Source organism: Telopea speciosissima, chromosome 10 (assembly GCF_018873765.1).
Source record: "Telopea speciosissima isolate NSW1024214 ecotype Mountain lineage chromosome 10, Tspe_v1, whole genome shotgun sequence".
In the NCBI taxonomy this organism is placed as follows: domain Eukaryota; kingdom Viridiplantae; phylum Streptophyta; class Magnoliopsida; order Proteales; family Proteaceae; genus Telopea; species Telopea speciosissima.
In genome coordinates, this window is record NC_057925.1 from 25,687,365 (window position 1) to 25,713,499 (window position 26,135).

A 26,135-nucleotide genomic window follows, 5' to 3' on the forward strand; every position below is an offset into this window, starting at 1 on the left:
GTGTGTGAGGCCTGATTTTGATTGGAGAGCCTCTCCTAACCTTAAACCTAACAAAGTGGAACCTCTACTCGGAGAGATTCGGAAAAACTACCCTAAAATGACAAAATTTCCCTTGGTAGGGTTTCACTAGCTAAATGACTTTAGAATCACCCAAACTTTATAGTTTCCCTATAATGGTCTCACTGCCATTGTAAATTCAGTCAGAACTGCTAGGAACGCTAGGAACACTTTCTAGTCACTCCCTGCACTGCTAGATGTCTGACAACTCATCTAGAGTGTTGCTTGTACTTGACTGACCTTTCTAACTACCATGGACTGCCACTATCAATGTACTGAAACAAGATGCATTGTGTTCCCAAAAACAACTCACATGCACTATATTGCACTGCGTGTTCAACATAAAAAGTTAAGGGGGGAAAAAAAAAAAAAAACAAGAACACACGAAGAGATAGTCAAAATCACACTGTCACTTTGGCCTTCCCATCCACAATGTAGCTATCGCAGTTGGTGTTGGGCAAATCTTTCTTCGATCCATTATTATAGTGAATTTTTTTTTAATCAATCAATCAAGTTTATAAGAATTGAAAAGAAGCGTTAGATACGTATCTATGGTTAGTTGGTCATTCTCTCTATATTGCAAAACCAAATAGCAACCTTAGATATAAGAAAAAGGAAAATTACATCCCCCTCCCCTGTACTTTGCCCTAATTACACGTTCCTCCCCTTGTTTTTCTCACCTTACATTCAATTCCATTATAGTTTTCGAAAAATTATTAATTCCTCCCTTGCCGTTAGCATCTGTCTGTTATGTGCTGACGTGGCGTAGTTAGATTTTTTATAATACCCAAATTAACCCTTGGCCATTGTGAGATGACCCATTTGCCCTTTTGATAAAAAGCTAAAATAACAAGGGAAAGGGAGAACGACTTGCCCTATCTTCCATTTCCAAACTTCATCTTCAACCTTTGACCTGTGAAATCCCCGGCGACGATTGTTGGACAAGTGTGTGTCCATCAAACCAGGTTCAGTCCGGTTCAACCCGGTTCACCTTTGTATTGAACATTTATACATTTTAGTTTAATATTGCACATGCGAGATAAACTTTTTGAGCATTATGTGTCCGTAAGTTATACTTAAAATGGTAGTCACGACTAGGGTTTGGGCTGGGCACCCTTATCATATGGTCATCGCATTGGGTATGCCTAGACATGTGATGTCAGGGTACGAATGCGAGTGCTCACATGTTTGATGTGTACATTGGCGAAGAATCTACTTTGTCGATTCCCTCATGTATTACTGCCAGATGTAGGAAGGGATAGACATGTCACCGACACCCTGTACCTAAGGTAACCCTGTTACTACAAAGTGTGATCGCATTCTTTGGTTCATCAATGACTGAGACTCAAGCGAGTCAAAGTCAGTGTTCTGGGAATGCGTGAACACTTTGTAAGTGAAGGAGTTATCCAACACGGTCACCACTACTCGATTGGGGAACACTAAGATAGAGACTGTCTGTGCATGGTCGGATCAAAATCTGGATCCAGTACCATTTTGGAAATGGTTTTGCAAAATTTATTTTACATAAAATGATACATTATTTATAGTTATTTCAAATAAAGTGTTTTATCGAGTTTTGCGGGACCCGATCGGATGCACAGACGCTCTTATATGGACATGTACTATGGATTGGGGTTTGGCAGTACATGTGTACATGCCCTAGATTCCATAATGATGGTGTTGATTAGTGGGGGGTTGTATATGATAAATTGTTATCATATAGGGAGTTATTTAGAATTTGCTAATTTAATTGGCTCTTTATTTAATTAATGGATTTGGTGCTAATTATAATTATCCATTAATAATTAAATAAGGAATCTAATTAATACTTTCCCTATTAGATTTTACTTCTTCACCTGTGTAGCACTTTGAGTTTAAACAGAACTGCCAGACTGAGAGAGAGAGAGTCAGACTCTCACTAGGGCTCTATTAAATCTATCTAGGATTTAATTAAACCCTATTATTATAAATAGGGGACCATAAAATGCAGAAGAGGAAGCTCTCCATGTTTTTGGAGCAGACACTCTCTCTCCTACATTTTTTATTTCTCTCTCTCCTTCTTGTGATCTCTCTTCTTCTTCTTGCTTCTCTCACTTGTGTTTGAGAGTTAGGGTTTGTGAAACCCTAGATCTGTGCTGAGGAGTTTGAGGGCATCAAGGATTGGCGTGTAGAACCTTGGTAGCACCATTGGAGGTTCAGATCTATTTGCTTAGAGCGCTCATTGGAGGAAGAACCACTGTCTGTTGGAGGAGCAACACTTGAGGCTCACCAGGTTAGCAGTTCTTTATTAATTTTTTCTGTTCATTGATTATTAATATTTATGGGATGTGAAAGAAACTCGAATCGATCAATTTCCGCTGCGCATTTGAGTATGGGATGGATCCCTCTTGCCATGTGATGGACTAGAGACGAATTTCTCCGTCCCTATTGTGATAATTAATTTTATGGAATGCAATAGGGAAGGAGAAACCCTAATAGGGATGCACCAAGGTTCCTATGAGCGATCATGGGAAACCCTAAAATAAAAATGGAGCACCCATGGGACACCATGAGCTAACCCAGGGCATGCAAAACCCTAAAGATAAATATCTTGGTCTCCCTAGAGAACCATGGTTTGATCCCTGGACCGTTGTTTGGCCAACAGTGTGGTATCAGAGCCACCTTTCTCACCTATGAATATTAGATAATTAATAGTTTAATATGATTATCATGAGTGGGATGCAAGTTGGCACATGGGTGGTTAGAATATGGCATGTGCACATGGGTAGTTACAAGGTTGTTAGTGTAACAACCTACCCATGTGATGATGGATTTGGTTTGTTTTATTTATTCCAATTATTAAAGCATGTATCTAATTAAGGAGTGATTATTAATTTTTTTAATCATGTTTACATGTGGGGGGGGGGGGGGGGAGCGCATGCTGCCAAGCCTCTGTGCACGCCCTCCCCCTATTGCCTGTCTATGTGCGCATTCCCTTTGCGGGCTGCAGCATATAGGCTACTGTCATTGGGCAGCAAGCCTATGGGCAGCAGGCCTGCGGGCTTGGCCATGGGTTGCTGCCCGTGGGCCTTGGGCTTGTGGGCTGCGCAAGTGGGCTGCATGCACCCCCCTTGTTTTCCCTCCAGTTTAATTAAAAAAAAAAAAAAGGAAATTATTTTTCAAAACAGAATTTTATTATTTTGTTTTGTTTTTGGAGGATGATGATGGGTGAAGAGGTTCCCTCTTTATCCACTTGCAATTAAAATGCGATTTTAATTTTATGGGCTTGGATACATGTTATCACATGCGATGTGGTGGTTCAATAATTGAAGAAATCCATGTTTTAATTTTTGGTTCACTTGCTTTAATGCCCATGCATGAAATTATATTATGATGTGATTATGGGAATGGCATTCTAATAAATGGATGGATTGTTTATGTATGTGATACATGGGGTTATGGGTGGATGTGATGCTTCTCTCTCTTTCTCTCTCTCCCCCTTTCTTTTTATAAACAAATGTACTCCACCCCATGGGCAGCCCAAATGGTGGGTTGGTTTCTCCATGGGGGGTTTCTTTATTATTATGGAAAGGAAAGTGTATAGAATTTTTCCTAGGTTTTCATTGTAATTTTAGAGGAGTTAAGACTCCCAGGGCATGTAGATGGTGATCCACATGTGGCACTTAAAGCTTATGGAGATGCAAGTCACCTACTTTGAAGACGTAATCGGGCGGAGGAGATGATCGAGGCGTGGTATCCATGGCATGAAAAATGCACCCAAAGTTATTAGTTTTATTTTTATTGGGAGGGTTCTTTAATTGCTTCTGATAAAAATGCCGCCATCCCATAATCACTTTTAATTAATGTTGATTAATTATGTTGTTTAAATCTATCAATGTATGTGAGAGTTAATTAATCCCTCTTTATTCACAATACATGTATGATATGGACTAGTCTTAATCGGTAGACATGTCCATGGCCTCCTATTGAAGATAAATGTAGAAAGTATGTGACATGACCCCGCATAAGCCGACAGAACATTACCAGGACCTCTGTCACACATTTATCTATATTTACCTCTATCTAGATACGTTAGGGTATGGATAGTGAGAGGGCACTGCGACAGTGGGCCATCTTTCATGATTTCATGATTCTAACTAATGCAATAGGTAAGTACATGACTTGGGTGTATGTCAGCCGACAGGATCTGGACATGACACCCAGGTGGCCGAAAATATTGGAAGCCCACAAGACGGACAGCGTAGTCCACACTACCATGGTGTGTATAATGACTCCGACAGGGTAAGTTATGCATGCAAGGGTTGTAGGTTTCAATTCATCTTTTGGGTTATGAGGAAAACCCAAATCATGAAAGACCATTGATGTGTGTGTACTCAATTTATTATTTTCAATGGTCATTAATTAGCATGTGGTTATTTACTTGTGCATGTGTAGATTAATATACGATGGTTGCCGTTAATGCCAACCTATTAACACTCATTAGCAAATACAAATTTAATGGTACAAACTATGTCGATTGGTACCGGAGCATTAAGTTGCTCCTGACTACTGAAGGACTGTACACAGTTCTAGATGAACAAGTTCCTCCTCAACCCGACCTGAACGATTTTGAGGCAAATGAAGAGATGCAAGAGTTCCTCATAAGGGATTCCAAGGCATCACTCTATATCCTAGGATCATTGGAAAAGTCAGTTGTAGACTCAGTCAAGGATATACGCACTGCTGGGGGTAAAATGGATAAGCTTGCTGAATTGTTCAACAGCCAGTTGACACACGCACATTCTGATGCGATGAGTCAAATCCATAACTCCAAGATGTCCCAGGGGACTCCAGTGATGGATCATGTAATGAAAATGATCAATCTGTTTGAAAAACTGGAATCCATGGGGACTGATTTCAGCCTGCGATACAAGACTGATGTGATCTTAGCGTCACTCACTTCTGCCTACGCACCTTTTAGGATGTCCTACAAGATGTCCGAGAAGGAGATGGAGCTCACCGAGCTTGCTAATGCACTGGTAGAGGCTGAAGCGTCCTTCAAAAAGGACAAGGCATAGGTCAATGCAACTGAGGCAAAGCCTTCTTCAAATGGGAAGAAGAAGAAAAAGGGAAGTAAGGGTAAGACCCTGAAAGCCAAGGGTGGGAAGTCTGGCAATAAAGGCAAAGACAAGTGCTTCTATTGCAAGATGGAGGGTCACTGGAAAAGAAACTATCGTTACCTGGCAACTTTGAAAGACAAGAAGTCGGATGAAACAGAGGTTGCTAAAGAAGGTACATGTGATGTTCACGTTCTTTATGAGTCTAATTTATCTTTTGAATCCACTGTTCACAATTGCAATGATTTGTAGGGGTTCAAGGAGACAAGGAACTTAGAAAGAAATGAAGTGCATCTTCGGATGGGCACTGGAGCTGAGACCATGGCGTTGGCTATGGGAACTTTTATTTTAAATTTTAGTTCTGTTAGTTTAGTTTTAAAGGATTGCTATTATGTACCCTCTTTCAAGAGGAAGATAATTTCAGTTTCAAAACTTGTTTTGGACGGATATATTTTTCCTTTAATTCTAAATTGATTATTCGTTTTAATAATTCCTTTGTGGCATCCGGATATATGCAAAGTGGTCTGTATTTTTTAGATTGTCCTATTAGAATGAATGTTGTTTCAAATGTTGATTTGAAACGGAAAGCAACTCCAGTGAACATAACATATCTGTGGCATCTAAGATTGGGTCACATAAATGTGGACCGAATCAGTAGATTGGTGAGGGATGGGCCCTTAGAGAGTCTGAGGGTGGAACCATTCGCCACGTATGAGACATGCCTTTAGGGCAAAATAACCAAGAAACCCTTTAGCAATAAAGATGCTAGAGCCACAGATCTGTTGGAGTTGATACACACTGACGTGTGTGGACCCATAAACATACAAGCAAGATATGGGTATGAGTACTTTATCACGTTCATCGATGATTACTCTAGATATGGTTACATATATTTGATGCGTAGAAAATCGGAAGCCTTTGATAAATTCAAAGAATTTCAAGCTGAGGTCGAAAGACAGCTCGATAAATGCATTAAGTCCTTACGATCAGATCGTGGAGGGGAGTATCTATCGGATGAGTTTAAAGAATATCTCATATCCTAAGGGATAGTTAGTCAGCTAACTAATCCAGGCACACCACAACAAAATGGTGTATCCGAACGACGCAATCGGACCCTATTGGATATGGTCAGGACGATGCTCACTTATAGTGAGCTGCCTCTTTCTTTCTGGGGGTACGCTTTAGAGATGGCGATATATATCTTGAATAGGGTTCCATCTAAGTCTGTAGCCAAGACACCCTTTGAGTTGTTGAAGGGATGAAAGCCCAGTATTCAACACCTTAGGGTATGGGGTTGCATAGCACATGTGCGAAAGCAACAGACAGACAAGTTGGAATCCAGGACTTTGAGATGCTATTTCTCAGGCTACCCCAAAGGCACGATAGGCTATTATTTCTATGACCCAGTTGACTAAAAAGTCATTGTAAGTAAACATGTCACATTTTTGGAGGAAGAAATGATGACCCAGAGGTCCGAACCAGTAGTCATAAAAGAGCTATCAGATGGCTCAGAAACGTCACTTCCAGAAGTGAGACCAACTGACATACCCGTTGAAATACCAACACCTGAGGAACCTCGACGCAGTGGGAGGACTATTAGACCACCCACCAGGCTAACTCTTCTAACCGAAGAGGAAATAGTGGAAGAGTTCCACATGGTATCGGTTGAATCGGATGATGATCCAATGACATACTCTGAGGCTCTAAAGGATGCTGATGCCACTAGGTGGCTGGAAGCAATGCGCTCTGAAATCAATTTGATGCATTCCAATAAGGTCTGGACTCTAGTCGATCCACCACTTGGCGTCAAGCCGATTGGTTGTAAATGGATCTTCAAGAGGAAGAAGGGCGCAGATGGAAAGGTCGAAAGATTCAAAGCGAGACTGGTAGCAAAGGGCTATACCCAAAAAGAGGGTATAGACTATGAGGAAACCTTTTCACCAGTAGCGATGATGAAATCCATCAGAATTTTATTGGCTATCGCAGCACACTTTGATTATGAGATCTGGCAGATGGATGTGCAGACTGCATTTCTAAATGGGTTCCTTCAAGAGGAAATCTACATGGAACAGCCAGAGGGGTTCTCTTCCTTGGAGGAAGAAAGAAAGGTGTGCAAATTACAGAGGTCCATTTATGGGCTGAAGCAGGCTTCTAGGAGTTGGAACATCAAGTTTGATCAATCAATCAAATCGTTTGGTTTTTATCAAAACATGGATGAACCATGCATTTACAAGAAGATCAGTGGGAGGGCAGTATGTTTTCTTGTTTTATATGTAGATAACATATTGCTGATTGATAACGATGTAGGATTCCTTTCATCAGTAAAATAGTGGTTATCCACAACGTTTTTGATGAAAGACCTTGGCGAAGCTAGCTATATCCTTAGGATCAAACTCGTAAGAGATCGCCAGAAAAGGATGCTAGGCTTGTCATAGGCTACCTATATAGACAAAGTCCTGGCCAGATTTAGTATGGAGAACTCCAAGAGAGGAAGTGTTCCATTCAGACATGGAGTCAGTCTTTCCAGATCTCAATGTCCTCAGTCTCAGACAGACATTGAAGAGATGAAGAGGATTCCCTATGCCTCAGCAGTAAGGAGTCTTATGTACGCTATGTTGTGTACGAGGCCAGACATTTGCTATGCAGTAGGTATGGTAAGTCGTTATCAATCTAACCCTGGACGCGAGCATTGGAGTGCTGTCAAGAATATCCTCAAGTACCTAAGAAGGACTAAGGAATATTTCTTGGTTTTTGGATCTGATCAGTTGTCAGTATTGGGATACACAGATTTGGATTTCCAAACTAACAAGGATGATAGAAAATCCACGTCCGGGATGGTATATCTAATGGGTGGAGGTGCCATTGTGTGGCGGAGTGCGAAACAAAAGTCTACAGGCGATTCTACTACCGAAGCAGAATACCTTGCAGCTTGTGATGCAGCAAAAGAAGGTGTTTGGCTGAGGAAATTCCTATTAGATTTGGAGGTAGTCCCTGATCTTGTCAAGGGCCCTATTCCCCTGTTATGTGCCAACAGAGGGGCCATTGCACAAGCTAAGGAGCCTAAGGCTCATCAGAGGAACAAGCACGTGCAGCGGAAGTATCACCTCATCAGAGAGATTATCCAGCAGGGTGACGTGAGTATCTCCAAAGTGGACACAATTGAAAATGTGTCTGATGCCATGACAAAGGGTTTGTCACCAAGAGTGTTTGAGTAACACATGGAGGGCATGGGTTTAAAATGTATGAGGAATTGGCTTTGATGAACAAGTGGGAGATTGTTGGACAAGTGTGTGTCCATCAAACCCGATTCGGTCCGGTTCAACCCGGTTCACCTTTGTATTGAACATTTATACATTTTAGTTTAATATTGTCACATGCGAGATAAACTTTTTGAGCATTATGTGTCTGTAAGTTATACTTAAAATGGTAGTCACAACTAGGGTTTGGGCTGGGCACCCTTATCATATGGTTGTCGCATTGGGTATGCCTAGATATGTGATGTCAGGGTACGAATGCGAGTGCTCACATGTTTGATGTGTGCATTGGCTAAGAATCTACTTTGTCGATTCCCTCATGTATTACTGCCAGATGTAGGAAGGGATAGACATGTGTCACCGATACCCTGTACCTAAGGGAACCCTGTCACTGTAAAGTGTGATCGCATTGTTTGGTTTATCAATGACTGAGACTCAAGCGAGTCAAAGTTGGTGTTCTGGGAATGCGTGAACACTTTGTGAGTGAAGGAGTTATCCAACACGGTCACCACTGCCCGATTGGGGAACACTAAGATAGAGACTGTCTGTGCATGGTCGGAACAGAATTTGGATCCAGTACAGTTTTGGAAATGGTTTTGCAAAATTTATTTTACATAAAATGATACATTATTTATAGTTATTTCAAATAAAGTGTTTTATCGAGTTTTGCGGGACCCGATCGGATGCACAGACGCTCTTATATGGACATGTACTATGGATTGGGGTTTGGCAGTACATGTGTACATGCCCTAGATTCTATAATGATGGTGTTGATTAGTGGGGGGTTGTATATGATAAATTGTTATCATATAGGGAGTTATTTAGAATTTTCTAATTTAATTGGCTCTTTATTTAATTAATGGATTTGGTGCTAATTGTAATTATCCATTAATAATTAAATAAAGAATCTAATTAATACTTTCCCTATTAGATTCGCTTCTTCACTGTGTAGCACTTTGAGTTTAAACAAGCGCCGGACGAGAGAGAGAGTCAGACTCTCACTAGGGCTCTATTAAATCTATCTAGGATTTAATTAAACCTTATTATTATAAATAGGGGACCATAAAACGCAAAAGAGGAAGCTCTCCACATTTTTGGAGCAGACACTCTCTCTCCCTCTTGTGATCTCTCTTCTTCTTCTTGCTTCTCTCACCTGTGTTTGAGAGTTAGGGTTTGTGAAACCCTAGATCTGTGCTGAGGAGTTTGAGGGCATCTGGGATTGGCGTGTAGAACCTTGGTTGCACTATTGGAGGTTCAGATCTGTTTGCTTGGAGTGCTCATTGGAGGAAGAACCACTGTCTATTGGAGGAGCAACACTTGAGGCTCACCAGGTTAGCAGTTCTTTATTAATTCCTTCTGTTCATTGATTATTAATATTTATGGGATGCGAAAGAAACTCAAATCGATTAATTTCCGCTGCGCATTCGAGTATGGGATGGATCCCTCTTGCCATGTGATGGACTAGAGACAAATTTCTCCATCCCTATTGTGATAATTAATTTTATGGAATGCAATAGGGAAGGAGAAACCCTAATAGGGATGCACCAGCCCATGGGAAACCCTAAAATTAAAATGGGGCACCCATGGTGTCCCATGGGCTAACCCAGGGCGTGCAAAACCCTAAAGATAAATATCTTGGTCTCCCTAGGGAAGCATGGTTTGATCCCTGGACCGTTGTTTGGCCAACAACGATACCCCTACCATTGCCTGAGTTTGGTCGATGTAAATAGACCCTTTTACCCTTCCCATCTTTTTTTTTTTTTCTTCTTCTTCTCCTCGTGCAACACCTTTCTGCAACTTCCATGAAATGATTGATATCATGGAAACCCTGGAGGCCCTACATATCAAAAATCCATTTTTTTTTTGAGAAGCCAATATAGAGAAGATTAGTAGATTACAGAGAAAACTAAAAACTAGGAACTTTAGAGAGAGAGAGAGAGAGAGAGAGAGAGAGAGAGAGAAAGAGAAAGAGAGAGGTGATGCAACAGGGAAGTAGCAGAGGAATTGGAATTGCTATTGTGGATCATGGACCATAGTCAACTGATGGCTGAAAATCGCTAAATGGATGGAAAATTCACCAACTACTATGGCAGAAAAACTCTACAGCATTTCTAAATTGACTCTGAATCATTGTAATCAATCGTAAATCGTAGCAAATCAAAACTCTAAAAAATAAAGACACAATGTCAAATTCTTTTTTGGGTTTAAACTTAGTTCCAATTAAGACTCAAATCAAACCTTACAAGACTTGCAAAAAATGAGCAAACCCTTTTCACTTTTAGAAAATCCAATTTACTTCAAGATCAATAATATTCAACCAGAGTGAAAGGATTAGAGTGTAAAGTGTTTTCTGTATTGTATTCCTCAGCTGTTACAGAGATATAAATAGGCCTGATTGCCTTTGCTGTACAATCTGTTAGAATAAAGGACAAATGGAATATTTGGTAAGTCAGAGTCTGTTAGAAATCAATGGTGTTGATGATGCCTCAATGGTGCTAATGATGCCTATAGATCAATGGTGATGAATCACAACTGTTATCATAGAGCTCGAAAATTTGTCAAATACTAGGGTTTAAACTCAATTCCAATTCGAATCTTCAGGGTGTTTGAAGAGCAAAATGTGGAGGTGTTGGCTGCTAATGTCAGTTGTTAAGGATCAGATGTTGACGCCAACAATCACTGCACTGGTGAACAGCGATAGATACACAGATGCTAAAATTATAGTAGAGCAAATCAAAGCTTACCTCACGCTCATAACCTCCTGAGTTCTGGCATGATGCATCTTCTGCTTCTTCTAGAGTTCTTAATTCCTCTTATTCTTCTTTCTCTTTTGGGCTTTTCTCTCTCGTTCTTTTAGGTTCCCTTTAAATGAATCAGTTTTTAGGTCGATAGGTTCAGTTGTTCATTGGTGTACAGGAAGTCAGGAATTGTAGAGAAATTTATTCAAGGGAAATATACTTTTTTGCAAAGATTGAGCCAATTAAGGAAACAAGAATATGGAGTATTGGAGCCTCTGTGTGTGTACATAGAATATTGCCCAACCAGCTTCATTGGAATTTCATAATTCATAAGGTCTATTTTTATTTGGTTTGATGTGTATCCTCCATGGTTGATGGAGGCAAAGTCTATGATTTTATTTCGTATACAGGAAAGCAATATTACCCTTGATCCTCCCAAAACTCATGCAATGGAGGTGACTGTCGCCAAAGAGGCATGAAGGTTGCTGTCGCCGAAGAAGCTTGGCGGTGGCTGTCGTTGGAGAAGCTTGGTAGCCTTAATCGATTTTAGAGATGATGAAAAGGGTTGAATTGGAAATGCAGTTTTAATTTGTTAGTAAAGGGTAATATTGTCTTTTCAAACCAATAACTAGTAGCATCCTAACACCGTCAATCATAAGGGGTGAAAATGTAAGGTGGAAAAACCAAGGGGAGGAACATGTAATTAGGGCAAAGTATAAAATATTTTGGAAATCTACCACAAAATATTTTGCGGTTGTTTAACCTTGATAATTGTTTAATCTAACCGTCATAGTTGTATTTAGCAATGGTAAAGGTTAATCGCTTCTATTTACAAACTATTAGTAATAATAATTACATCTGTTGAATAACCTTTGTTATCAATAAAAAATTCCAATCGTACTACAATTAGTGGCGGTAGGTACTATAATTAAACGTTTTTGTCTGAAATATTACAAAAATTGCAATCAAAATTATAATAAATTTATAAAAATACAAAATATTAAAAATACTGTAAAATCCAAACCAATATAAAAATACACATTGGAAATAAAAATGTAAATTTTTTTAAACTATTGCATAAAATGATATATTTCTTGCATAATATTTGTACAAACCAATAAATGTAATGCTCCCAAATTCGTCCAGGAGTTTAGGTCGATAACGATCCACAAGATCTAAGTCTTAGGGAAATAGGAACCGGAATGTGAACCAAATTTATAAGTCATCTGGTAACTTCAAAACATAAATTGCAGTATGATAAAATTAAAGTTTCTAATACTACTAAAAATTTAACTGACTATTACATCGTCTTAAAACCCAAATTAATCAAAGTTACATGTCCAAAAAAATTCAAATCTGAAACAGAATTTAAATCAACTTCAAGATTCTAATGATGTCTCCTTCATAAACATAAGCTTCATTCTCATGATTCTCCACACAGGTCTGATCAATATCTACAGTCTTTCCATCTGAAACATAATTGGGGTAAGCTTCGGGAAGAAACTTAGTAAGATAACATCTAAACCTCATACGAACATTTTAAAAAAACATGCACCATAACAGAGTTGGAAAAATATATACGTAAAATTAGGGTTACTCATCCCTATATCAAATTTCAAAAAAACAACGTCGCATATACATAATCAAGTACCAACACCATGCTTACACCTAACCAAGAGCATAACCATGATATCAATATTAATCATGAATATGCACATTAATATGATCACAAACACTTGCCTTGCATCGTACTACAAGTGGAGCTCACTCACCAAAGGTGAGGACTAGAAGTATGCCCTGTACCGTACTACAGGCTCATCTTCTCAATCACAATTCAAATAAAAAAAATAAAAAAAAAAACATCCATACAGCCATAAGCATTCAAAGGATTGTCATGCTTCTATAATGATGAAGAATATCATCATAACATCCTCCTCACTATATCTCATGCTATTATGCTCATAAATTACTGGATTTTTCAACATAGTTTTCTCAAATAAAGTTGTTGAACACATGCTTGTAAAATCATAATTTTAAAATCAAGAGAGGAGCATATTTTTAACATAAAATAAACACAAAGTATAGATGTTAACTCACCGATTTGCAGAAAATCAAATTCTAAAAAAAAGCTTGAATGTGCTAATGATGGAAGACCTCCCTTTTTTTTTTCCTTCTCTTCTTCTCTTCTTTCTTTCTCTCTTCCTCTTTTTTTTTTCCCCATGATCTCTTTCTCTTCCACTTTCACGGTTCTAGTCTCTCTCTCCCCTTTTCATGATTTATGTCTCCCCTTCTTTCCTAATTCCACTCAAATTCTCTTAAAACTATAACTTCTTTCTCTCTTCTTTATCCAATTTGCTATCCATGATTTTCCCTTTTTATCCTCCATTCCCTCTTTATTTATTTATTTGCTTTTCTCTCACTTCTCAAGTTAATATTATGTGGGGTCCACCAAGCTGCTTAAGGAAAAAAAATAAATAAAATTCCTTATAATGCTTCCAACAAAAGTTGATGCCTACACCTCTTTAATTACTTTTAAGATCCTAACCACTAAGCTAACAAGTTTACACATTTATATGCTTATGAATAAATATATTATATAATGATCATCTTACCTCAAAATCCATTGATCATGGATCCAAAAATCATAATCCTCAGATGACTGTCGATTCAAAATTTAAGTTAATGTGAAATGTTCAAATTACCCTTGTATTTTGGGCATGGGTATTATATCACAGGTTAAGCTTTAAATTAATTCCTCTATTATGTCGGGATATTACAATCCACCCTCCATAAAGAAATTTTGTCCTCGAAATTTATAATTATCTAGATAGCTGAATAAATGCGAAATATTACAATCCACTCCCCTTAAAGAAATTTCATCCTCGAAATTTAAATATCTGGGTCTCTAAACAGTTGTGGATACTTAGACCGCATCTCATCTTCCTTTGTTTTTTTTTTTACAAAGTCTCTTGAATATTATGATTCCTCCAGAAAAACATCATAATTGAAAAGGTATTGTTATATAGGACTTGCTCTATACGATCCAAAACATATAGGTATTTCCTCAAAATTTGAATCACTCTCTCTGCCTGTCCATCCATTTGTTGGTTAAGACATCATTATTAGAAACTTAACAAATTTAATAAATCAAACTTTCAAATTCAACTTTGATCAAACTAAATCTATTGACCGATATAAATAATATCCAATATGGTAACTTGGTTATTAGGTAAAATGTTGAGTGACTAAGCTGAACCAAAATCAACCTATATTCTTGAATCACTAAGTTAACATGCAACCTTGGCTAAATCAATCTTTAAATGTTTCTGGATCATTATCTCTATATCCTGGCCGATTATTTATTCAATCATGACCTATATCAAGGTCCAAAATATCTAAACCTCTCACACTTGAGTTTTACTAACCAATAAGTTGAACCAGAATTGACTTGATCCTCAACCATGCAACATTTATCCATGTAGAATCACGTAAACTCAACTCATTCAAATTATTTTGTGTGTACCATCCACAATCATGTATTGCATACTCTAGTATACATGCACCTCATATTATAAGTTCAATCATTTTTATCTTTGCATGTACGATTAATTGGGTTTCCAAAAATTTCAGGTTATTACATCCTCCCCTCCTTTAAAAATTTCGTCCTTGAAATTGTTGTACCTCAATCTTGGATGGTCCCATAAATTTAAGGCTTAATTTGTCCTCCGTACCAAACATCATTATTCTCACATCAAAATAATAAACACTAGCATAGTAGGAGGATAATCAACTCAAGTCAAGTATGACATCAAAATTCGTCATTTCTAAAAGAATCAAATCTCCAGGCACATCTCTACCTTCTATCTATACTTGAAAAGACATATATATAGTATCTGCCACGAACGTCTATCCAAATAGTGAAGAAAATATATCACTCCCACTCCACAACTCAAGTTTATAACAAAATATTAAAGAGTTTCATCCTAATTGTTTTAGTTGAAACCTATATGTAATATCTCTATGTTCAAAATCCTATGCCACAAGTTTCTAAGTTCAAGGTTCACTAAAACTCATCTCCAATAATTCTCATGTGGTTTCATAAATCAAAGTTCATCCTCAATTGGTAGTGGTGAATGATTTTCAGAATTTAGTAGTGCATTGTCGCCACTTCGTCTCGCTCTTCATAGAGGCATGGTTCTGTTTTGGCCAAGTACAAAAGATCAACAACTAATACTTAAAATTGCAACTCATAAAAATTCTGTTTTCTGCAATTCTGACCGTTTATGGTAGAAATTAAGAAATTAAATCTTTTGGAAATCCATTAATGAGAAAATTAATTTTAAATGAAACCTAAGTTATATTTTTAAAACATATCCAAAAATCACATCAAAAAGGTTTTTTTAACTTCGGTTTCTATGTTCTCCAAAATCAGGCTCTGACTGTAGGCAGATTCTGTCCAAGAATTTTAAAATAGTCAAAAAGTAGGTTTTTCAAAATCAATTATATCTCTAATTTTTCTGGGATTAATAATACTTCTAAATATGTTTACAATTCAAAAATCACCTCCAACTTCAACTTCTAAGTCTCTATATGAACCCTTTCTTTCCCACTCTCTAGATTTTAACAGCAACTGTACAGTTTGGACTGCAGAAATTATTTGACTGACCTAATCATTCTCAAATCAAATGAAATTTTTTGGAGATCCTCTACACATATTAATTTACTCCTATTAAAAATTTCTTTCCACTCAAATTCTCCTTTTAAAACTCTAACTTCTTTCTCTCTTCTTTATCCAATTTGCTATCCACGATTTTCCCTTTTTATCTTCCATTCCCACTTTATTTATTTATTTGCTTTAAACTCAAATCCTCTTTCTTCTCTATTTCTTGATTTAATTTTCAATCCAACTCAATCTCTATCTCTCTCCCTCTTCCACGTTTTCTCTAAATGTGGGGAAACTCCACCCCTATTCTCTCTCTCCCTTTATTATTGGTTATTTATTTTCAATCCAACCCAATCTCTATCTCTCTCCCTCTTCCACGTTTTCTTTAAATGTGGGGAAACTCCACCCCTATTTTCTTTTTCCCTTTATTATTTTTTACTTATTTTCAATCCACTTAATTTCTCTCTCTCTCCCTCTTCCACATTTTCTCTAAACGTGGGATTCTCCACCCCTATTTTCTCTCACTTCTCAAGTTAATATTATATGGGGCCCACCAAGCTGCTTAAGGGGAAAAAAAATAGATAAAATTTCTTATAATTGCTTCCAACAAGATTTAATTCCTACACCTCTTTAATTACTTTTAAGATCCTAACCACTAGGCTAACAAGTTTATACAATTATATGCTTATGAATAAATATATTAAAAAATGATCATCTTACCTCAAAATCCATTGATCATGGATCCAATAATCAAAATCCTTAGTTGACCGTCGATTTGAAATTTAAGCCAACGTGAAATATTCAAATTACCCTTGTATTTTGGGCACGGGTATTACATCACAGGTTAAGCTTTAAATTAATTCCTCCATTATGTTGGGATATTATAGTAAATGTCCAAAAAAAATCCTCAAAATGTAAACAAATATATAAAAAAAAGTAATAAATTAGTTAGCTAGAACTAATAATTCACCATTGATTGGTGAATATTGCACAAATGGAGCCAGTAAAGGTTAGTGAGCTTTTGTAAAACAAGAGCCGTGAGGAGGATGTAGGCTTCATATCTTTATTGGACTAGAATAATGGCCTTCCTAGCTATGTGATTCAGATGATTGAGTCCATCATGTGTGCCTTCTTGTGGAAGGGAAGTGACAATAATAAATCCTTCACACCATCAGCTGGACCTCAGTTTTCCTTCCAAAGAAGGAGGGAGGACTAGGTCTAAATAGAGTAAAAGATATAAATAAGCCGGGTCTTCTTAAGCTTCTTTGAAAAATTGTTAAAAAGAGAGAAGGTTTATGAACTCAGCGGATTTATTTTAAATACTTCAAGAAAGACTCTATTTGGACAGTCAAATGCGGTTCTGATGCTTTTTGGGTTTGGAAAAAGATTCTAAAGTTGAGACATTTGGTTCAAGATCACATAGTTAATTTCCAAGATTGATCATGGAATGTCCACAAGACTTTGGTTAGACAATTGGCACCCATGTGGAGTCCTTCTCTCAGTGTTTGGAGATAGAATTAGGTATGACCGGCTCTGAAAGGATGGCACTTGTCTCTTCGATCATCTATAATGGGTCTTGGAGACCAAGTCCTTTAATTTCTTCAGATCTTTAATTTCTCTAGGAGCAACTTCAGCATATTGGTAGAAGGCCTCCGGCAACGGTGATATTGTTGAATGGAACCCCTCTACCAATAAGATGTTCTCTTTGACGTCAGCTTGGGAGCTAATTAGATCTAAAGGAACCATTGTTCCTTTGTGGGACTTGATTTGATTTACTCACCACATCCCCAGACATTGCTTCATTACATGGTGTGCCCTCACTAGTTCCCTCGCCACTCAGGAGTTCCTTTCTCACAAGAACATCTCTATCCCCAATTGTTGTCTCTGTTGGAATGATATGGAGAATATTGATCTTTTGTTCTTTAATTGCCCTATTCCAAGGCTATTTGGGCTGGATTTATTCGCAAGTGTTGCCCTTCTCATGTGCCCGTCTCTTCCTTTGCCAAAGACTGGAGTTGGATTAGACAAGAGTTGAAAGGAAAGTCGATATGTAAGAGGGCTGTACAAATGATTTTTTGTGCTACTATTTGTCATCTTTGGTGAGAGAGAAACAAACGTAGATGGACCTCCTTTTCTCGGTCTCATATGTAGATTCGGAGTGCCATCGAGTTTGATGTCAGAACTAAGATCAACCATCTTCATGCTTCGGACTTAGATTGCTTCAGGAATCATCATATTGCTACTTCTTGGGGTCTTCAGATCTGGCTCTATTAAGCCTTTTGCTGCTTTGTTGTTTTTTGTTTGAGGCTTGGCCTCTTGTTCCATTTGAGTTGTTGTATCTTCTTTGCTTTCTTTATTATCAGTTTGTATTCACCCAAAAAAACTATTAGCAGCAATAATTACAACTGTTATTCCTTTTATTTTTGGGACAGAGAAGCTACAAATTGGAGTTTCTTTTTTTTTTTTTCTATTTCTTAGCAACTTTTTAGTTCCGGTTCATTTCCAGGAACCAAAAAATGAACTGGTCTTAAGAAACAGATTTCTCTTATTTTTTTTGCTCCCAAGAAATAAAAATAAAGGGGAATAGAGAAACAAAAGTGTTATCATGCAGGCCCTTGATCATTCTCTATATATTGCAAAACCAAATAGCGACCTTTAAGTATAATAAGTTTTTTTTTTTTTTTTTTTGATTTAGGTGGGACCTGTTACTAGGCAGCCAAGGGGTGGGCGCCAAGGGGGTCAGCCTTTGATGTGTGGGGGAGAGTACATGGGCTGGGGATGGAAAGGGTGGAAGGTGCATATCAAGCACTAATGCAATGAGGAGTACTTGATCTACTGACCAAGCATCGGGCATGCTTTCAAGCGAGCTGTGCAAAACCACCCGAGGGAGTCTAGGTCTATAGGGATAAGAAGAAATTACAAGCTGGGTGCTGTTAGAAACGTGTTTGTTCTTCTATCAGGAATACCCTTGAGAAGGGGTGCCCACTCGTCCGGGCATGTGTAATCTTGTTCAGTGATTTTGGATTACACTTTTTTTTTAAAAAAAAATTTATGGGAGGAACAATGAGTTGGATAAAGATGGAGAAGCAAATTTGAGTGTGGATTGGAAAAATAAAAAACAAAGGGAACTCGAAATACAAAATTATATCTTGTGTTTTTTTTTCCTGCTTGAAATCTTCTTTTTCGAGAAGGCAAAGAAAAAAAAGAAAGATTTTTTTATGGATATCTCTATCAAATAATTTTATTATTTTACTTTTTTGTGGCATTAATTGTCATATAACACGTCCTTTTTTTTTTTTTCTTTCAATGGAGGTAAATTTTGTGATTTAATGTTGATATACCTAAATATAGCCATCCAATGATGTCACACCATGTCACTATTGTCAGGGATGGTCCAATGAATAAAAGCCCACCGGGCCACACTCACATCTGCCCCAATCGACCCGGAATCAAGGATTCAGTTACATAAGGGGATTATCCATCATATGGGGATTGACTAGTCCCATTCCTAATATGCCGCTATCAGTTAGCGCCACACTCCTGTTATTGGTTGGATTGGACGTTCCAGATTCCAATAACCATTTGTGACTTCGGTAGGGGTGCCCTTCTTCTCTCAGGAATACCCTCGAGAAGCTCTAGGGCAGCCGGCCTTTGGTTGTAATTATTCTTTTTCTTTCTCAATAAATTCGATATATCGATAAATTAAAACCAAAAAAAAAAGAACATAACCAAGCTTGAACTTCATACTTTGTACATAGGTAACCTGTTCATAATTATTAATTATGTGGTACACACCGGTCTTATAGTCCTAGTGCCTAACCCCAACTGGCATTGCATCTTTTTGAACAACTAAACAAGGGAATGCCCATTATTTTTATTAAACTGCTTATTTGCCACACACACACACATAGAACAGGTCCAAACACTGATACGATTAAGCCATCATCTTCTGGAACTCAGCGAAATCAATCACACCATCGCCGTTGAGGTCGAATGCCTTTATGATGCTCTTGCACTCTTCATTTGACATTTTGTTTCCAAGGCAACTGAATATCCTCTGCAAATCATCTAATGTAATGGACCCAGACCTCTTCCCAGCGAACATCTGAAAGCCTCTTTTCAGATCATCATCCCCACCTTCACGCTCCATCAACATTGGAAAATCCTCAAAGCTGAGCATCAAACTGTCGCCGCCTACTGCATCGAGTTCATTGGTCACAGCTTGAGCCTCCTCAGGTGACATGAACTTCTTTTTGGAGGCAAGGTAGGATCTGAGTTCAGATCCTTCGATTTTCCCATTACCATTAGCATCCAAGTGACGAAATATTTGTTGGAGTTAATCATTTCTTGATTGTTTTTTGGAATGCTGAAGGCGATGGACACTTAGCACGAAGCTCTTGTTGGAGAAGCATTTGGATAATGTTGCCTTGGAAACAACAACAGTTGCCATTAGAGTAGCTAGGAACGTCGAGAGTAGTGTTTGTTGCTTCTTGTTGGCTCTTGCTCTTTGCTGTGATGGAAATGAAAGAACATGCAAAGAGCCTTATATAAAGAGTTCATGGTAAGTTCAAAAGAAAGAATCAGATTCTAGAGCTTAAAAAGGACTGGTTGTTGTTAAAAGTTGCTAAATTATTGAATTGTTGGAATATTTGCCTAGATAAACATTCATTGGAGTGTTGCTTAAAGACAAATAATTTTCAGTGTGAGAAAGAATAAATATCCAGAGTTTAAAAAAAGGACTGGTTGTTGTAAAAAGTTCCCAAATTATTGTCATATTTGCCCAACAATCCTAAAGGTGTATGCATGGGTTGGGTCCTAGATTTGAGTGATGATGAACATTCTTGAATCCACATTCATAAAATTTTGATTGTAGGTAACACTGTATCATAAACTAATTAATAAACAACATTATATGAAGGCATCGCAAGTGCGATCGCAGCAGAAGCGTAAATAAGATCACAGTATCGATGGAGAAGTCATTCAAATAACAGAACGAATCAGGGATCGATTATTACCTAAGCCTCACAAGTGCAAGACCTCCAATTGATGATATCTCTTTCACGATCGTTCCACGCACCACGCAAGCTTTGCGTTCCCACATGGTCAAGCTGTATATCTCCTCCACACACCAAGGAACACACCACCTTGATGTCTTCTAGGATCAAACACCAAAGAAGATTTAAGGGAGAAAACGAATTTTGGGAGGGGAAGAGAGAGGTCCAACGTTTTGGGTTCTTGTGCATATATTGTGTGATTTTTCAACCCACAAATAATATATATTTGTCTCTCACACAATCCCCAAAAGCTATCTCATATGAGTGTGATATATTGAGTTTCCAAAGATGACTCAATTATCTACCCATCCAATCTTTCTCAATGAGGAAAGATCTACATTGCTAGAGGAATCCAATCTTGGGTGGAATATCCAATATTCCCCTATTGGGTTTCCTTTTCTAACAATCTCCTCCATCCTACTGTAAGATCCAATCTTATAAGAGGATCATGAAAAGGAAGCCATGATCAACCGTTATAGCGTAGATGAATGGAACCGAAAGGAAAGGGGTAGGATCGCAATGGGATTCCACTCAGCTTCTAAGATGTGCAACATCAAAGATGCTACGTAGTTGCAATAACCTATGCCCAAGGTAAGTAGTTATAACACGCATCAGTCCCCCACAGACAATGTTGCATGGTTTAATATAAGGCATGTGTACGGGGCTGTCAAACCTCAATGAACCGATACACCGATCGAGAGATTCAATTACCTTGATTGGACCGAGAGAAAACATTTCAAGCAAAATGTTTAAGAAAATAGATAATATTTCATATATATATATAACTAAAAACATTTTGAAAAATGCTACCGGATCCGGATTTGGGTCCAATCCTGTATAGAATACTCTCCTCAACATACTCCCAACGTATGGGCTGTGGGATCCATGTTAGGCATCTCTTCCAAATACAGTCAGACATTGAGAATCCAACGCACCGATATATAGTCAGAGAGACATCAATCGTTGGTACACCAAAACTCTCAATATATGAATGCATCGATAAGGACCCCTCAGGTCAAGGGACCAATCGTGAACTACTTAAGAGAATCTCATTTTCTTTATAAACTGACAGTACACCACATGTAAAATTCTCATTGATCTAGTCCAATGTACACACCGAATGTACACTTACATTTGTGTCTTGGAAAAATAACCATCCTAACCACACACAATGTGACCACCATGCCGAATGGGATGTCCAGTCCCATCTCTAGTGGTGAACAGTTTTAGGTATGAATACCTAAGGATAATAACTAAGCTCAATAACTGATCATGCTAATCAAAAACAAAGTTTATTAATTCAATAGAAGGAGTTTTGTACTCAGTGCCAGTCACCCATGGACCTCACCCCCATATTCCCAACATGTTTCTCAAAAACACTAGGAAGCAATGCCTTAGTCATGGGGTCAGATAGGTTATCTGCAGTGTCAATCGTAGCTATGGCTATGTCACCACACTAAATAATCCCACGAATCAAGTGATATTTTTGCTCCACATGCTTGTTCCTCTGATGAGCTCTTGGTTCATTCGCTTGTGCTATAGCTCCCCTATTGTCACATAACAATTGTATGGGTCGCTCCACTAGCTCAAGGACCACCCCTAGGTCTGTCAAAAATTTCTTGAGCTAGACACCTTCCTTGGCTGCTTCACTAGCTACCAAGTACTCAGCTTCTATGGTGGAATCAGCTGTTGACTTCTGTTTGGCACTCCTCCAAATCACTGCACCCCCACCAATCACAAAAATCATCCCAGAGGTAGACTTTCTATCATCCTTGTCAGTTTAGAAATCTGAATCCGTATATCCAACTACTGACAACTGATCACAACCATATACAAGGAAGTAATCTTTAGTCCTCCTTAAGTACTTGAGGATCCCCTTGACAGCTGTCCAATGTTCTTGTCCTGGATTGGATTGATATCGACTCACAATCCCTACAGCATGACAAAAATTTGGCCTGGTACACAATATGGCATACATCAGACTTCCTACTGCCGAAGCATAAGGAACTCTCTTCATAGTCTCAATTTCCTCAGGAGTTTGAGGACATTGTGACTTGGATAAGCCGATTCCATGTCTGAGAGGCACATTACCTCTCTTCGAATCCTGCATGTTGAACCTCTCAAGCACTTTGTCAATGTAGGTGGATTGTGACAATCCCAACATCCTCTTCTTGTGATCTCATAAGCTTAATTCCTAGGATGTAGCTGGCTTCACCCAGATCTTTCATTGAGAATGTTTTGGATAACCACATTTTTACAGATGAAAGTAACTCCACATCATTCCCAATGAGCAGTATATCATCCACATATAGGACAAGGAAACATACGGCACCACCACAGACTTTCTTATACACACATGGTTCATCAATGTTTTGTTCAAACTCAAAATCCTTGATAGTTTGATCAAAACAGATGTTCCATGATCTGGAAGCTTGTTTTAGTCCATAAATGGACCTCAACAACCTGCATACCTTGTTTTTCTCCCATGGGGAGACAAAACCCTCTGGCTGATTCATGTATATGACCTCATCAAGATAACCGTTAAGGAAAGCGGTTTGTACATCCATCTGCTAGATCTCCTAATCATGGTATGCAATAATCGATAATAGAATCCGAATGGATTTAATCATCGCTACCGGTGAGAAGGTTTCATCATAGTCAACACCCTCTTTCTGAGTGTATCCCTTTGCCACAAGTCTTGCCTTAAAACGTTTTACCTTTCCATCCACACCTCTCTTCCTCTTGTAGATCCATTTATAGCCAATGGGTTTTACCCCTTGTGGCAGATCTTCAAGAGTCTAGACATGGTTAGAATCCATGGAATCTATTTCACTGCGCATAGCTTCCTACCATTTCACTGAGTTAACGTCCTTAAGAGCCTCAGCGTAAGTGTAAGGATCTGTATCTGAACAATCAGACACCATGTGGAATTCTTCCACCTTTTGATCCTCCTCTATGAGAAGGTTCAAACGAGTTGGTGGTCTGATAGACGTCCTACTCCTCCTAGGCTCTTGAGGCTGTTGCTCAACTGTGGGTACGACAACTGAAACCTCTGTCGATGCAGAGGGTACTTGGTCATCAGTTATTTCTTTAATGACCACCAGATCTGATCTTGATGAGATCATGTCATCCTCAAGAAATGTCGCATGCTTACTAACTATAACTCTCTAATTAACATGGTCATAGAAGTAATAGTTTATTGTAGTCTTAGAGTATCCCAAGAAATAGCATCTATCTATTCGGGATTCCAACTTATCTGTCTGTTGTTTCCTTACATGTGCTATGCAACCCCACACCTTAAGATGTTGAAGACTTGGCTTACGCCGATACCACAGCTCAAAAGGTGTTCTGATCACAGACTTTGTTGGTACCCTGTTCAGTATATAGATGGCAGTTTCTAGCGTGAAACCCCAAAAACTCAATGGTAGTTCTGAATAACTCAACATGGACCGAACCATGTCAAACAAGGTTCGGTTCCTCCTTTCTGAGACTCCGTTCTGTTGAGGTGTTCCTGGTGCAGTCAATTGGGTTATGATCCCAGCTTCTTTCAGACAGTCCCTGAACTCATCTGATAAGTACTCTCCTCCTTAATCAGATCGGAGGCACTTGATGCAATTACCCAACTGTTTTTCAATCTCTGCTTGGAATTCCTTGAATTTGTCAAAGGTTTCCGACTTGTGGTGCATCAAGTAAATTTAACAATAACGAGAGTAGTCATCAGTGAAGGTCACGAAGTATTTGTAACCATACCTCGCCTGAACGTTGATGGGTCCACATACAGTTGAGTGTATCAATTCTAACACAGCTTCGGCTCTTCTTCCCTTGTTAGAGAAGGGTTTCTTGGTCATTTTTTCTTGTAGACACGACTCACAGGTTGGGTAAGGTTCTACCTTCAATGATTCCAAAGGCCCATCCTGTTTATCCTTTCTACTCCAATATGACCTAACCTCAAGTGCCAAAGATATGTTGAATTATCTTGGGCTGATTTTCTTTTTAAAGAATTATTGGAGATCTCATTAACCTTTAGTACTGGTTTTAAGAGATATAATCCGTTATCTAGTAGGCCAGAAGAAATAAAAGAATTATTCAACCGAATAGTTAACTTATTACCAAAGAGGAAAGTATAGCCATCTAAAACAAGCCTTCTAATAGAAACAATATTCCTCCTAAAATGAGGAACATAAAACCAATCTCTTAAAACTAAAGTACTATTATAAAAAACTGAAGTAAAATCTCCAACGGCCTCAGCAACGGCCTCAGCACCCGTACCCATTCGTAAACAAACTTCATCCTTACTCAGTCTTCTTGCCAGCTTGAACCCCTGCAACAAGTTGTAAATATGGGTGGTAGACCCTGAGTCCACCAACCATGTGTTAGTAGGTTCCTCTGACGAATTAGACTCATAAAGGACCAAGGTTTCAGAAATAACTTCTTCTTGCTTCTCCTGCTTCTTTTTCTGAGTAGCCAGGAAAGCACGACATTCCTTCTTCCAATGTCCGTCCTTCTTACAATAGAAATAAGTCCCCTTGCCCTTGCTCTTTTGAATTCCCTTATTGCCAACCTTAGCGTTTTTGCCCTTGTCAGCCTTCTTCTTCTTCTTCTTGCCCTTAGGCTTGGAGGAAGAAGACTTGTCCTCTGTAGTCAAGACCTTAACTTTCTGCTTCTTGGATGCAGCTTCCACTTCTTCCAACATATTTCCTAGCTCAGGGAGTTCCACGGTGAGTTTATTCATGTTATAATTAACAATAAATGATCCATAGATCTCCTGAGGCAGAGAGTAAAAGATGACATCCGTCTTATAATTCAGCTTGAAGGATGTTCCAAGGTTCTTCAGATCTAGGAATAAGTTCCGCATTTTCATCACATGGTCAATAACCGAAGTACCTTGAGCCATCTTCGTACCATAGAGGAGTGTCACTAGTTGATGATGGGCAAGTACAGATCCTTGACCGAATCAGCGATGGTCTTCTCTAGAGAACTCAGCACGAGGAGTTTTGCCTTAGAGTTCTTCTGTCGAAACAACTCATAGGCAGGCTTAGAATCGGGGTTCTCCTCACTAGGGAATTCAGGCTCATCTTCATCCAGGATAGACATTAGACCTTCTACAGACAGGAGTAACTTGATGTTCCTCCTCCAATCAACATAGCTTGGGCCAGTCAAAATAAGGTCTTTGATAAGGGCGGCATAGTTCATTTGGGTTGACATTTTTAAAATTTACATGATGTACAAAAATAATAATTAGCATGATCGACAACCATTGAAATAACCGAGGT

At 38.5% G+C, this 26,135-nt stretch overlaps 1 protein-coding gene across 1 annotated transcript; it reads right to left on the reverse strand.

Moving 5' to 3' along the window:
- Positions 1–19,742: 19,742 nt before the first annotated feature.
- Positions 19,743–25,756, reverse strand: LOC122643449 (probable calcium-binding protein CML26). The gene is made up of 3 exons (XM_043837067.1): positions 25,517–25,756; positions 20,192–20,318; positions 19,743–20,092 (listed from the first exon to the last, which is right to left on the reverse strand). The coding sequence occupies exons 1-3, from the start codon at positions 25,754–25,756 to the stop codon at positions 19,743–19,745; spliced, it is 717 nt and encodes a 238-aa protein (XP_043693002.1).
- Between the last annotated feature and the right edge of the window lie 379 nt (positions 25,757–26,135).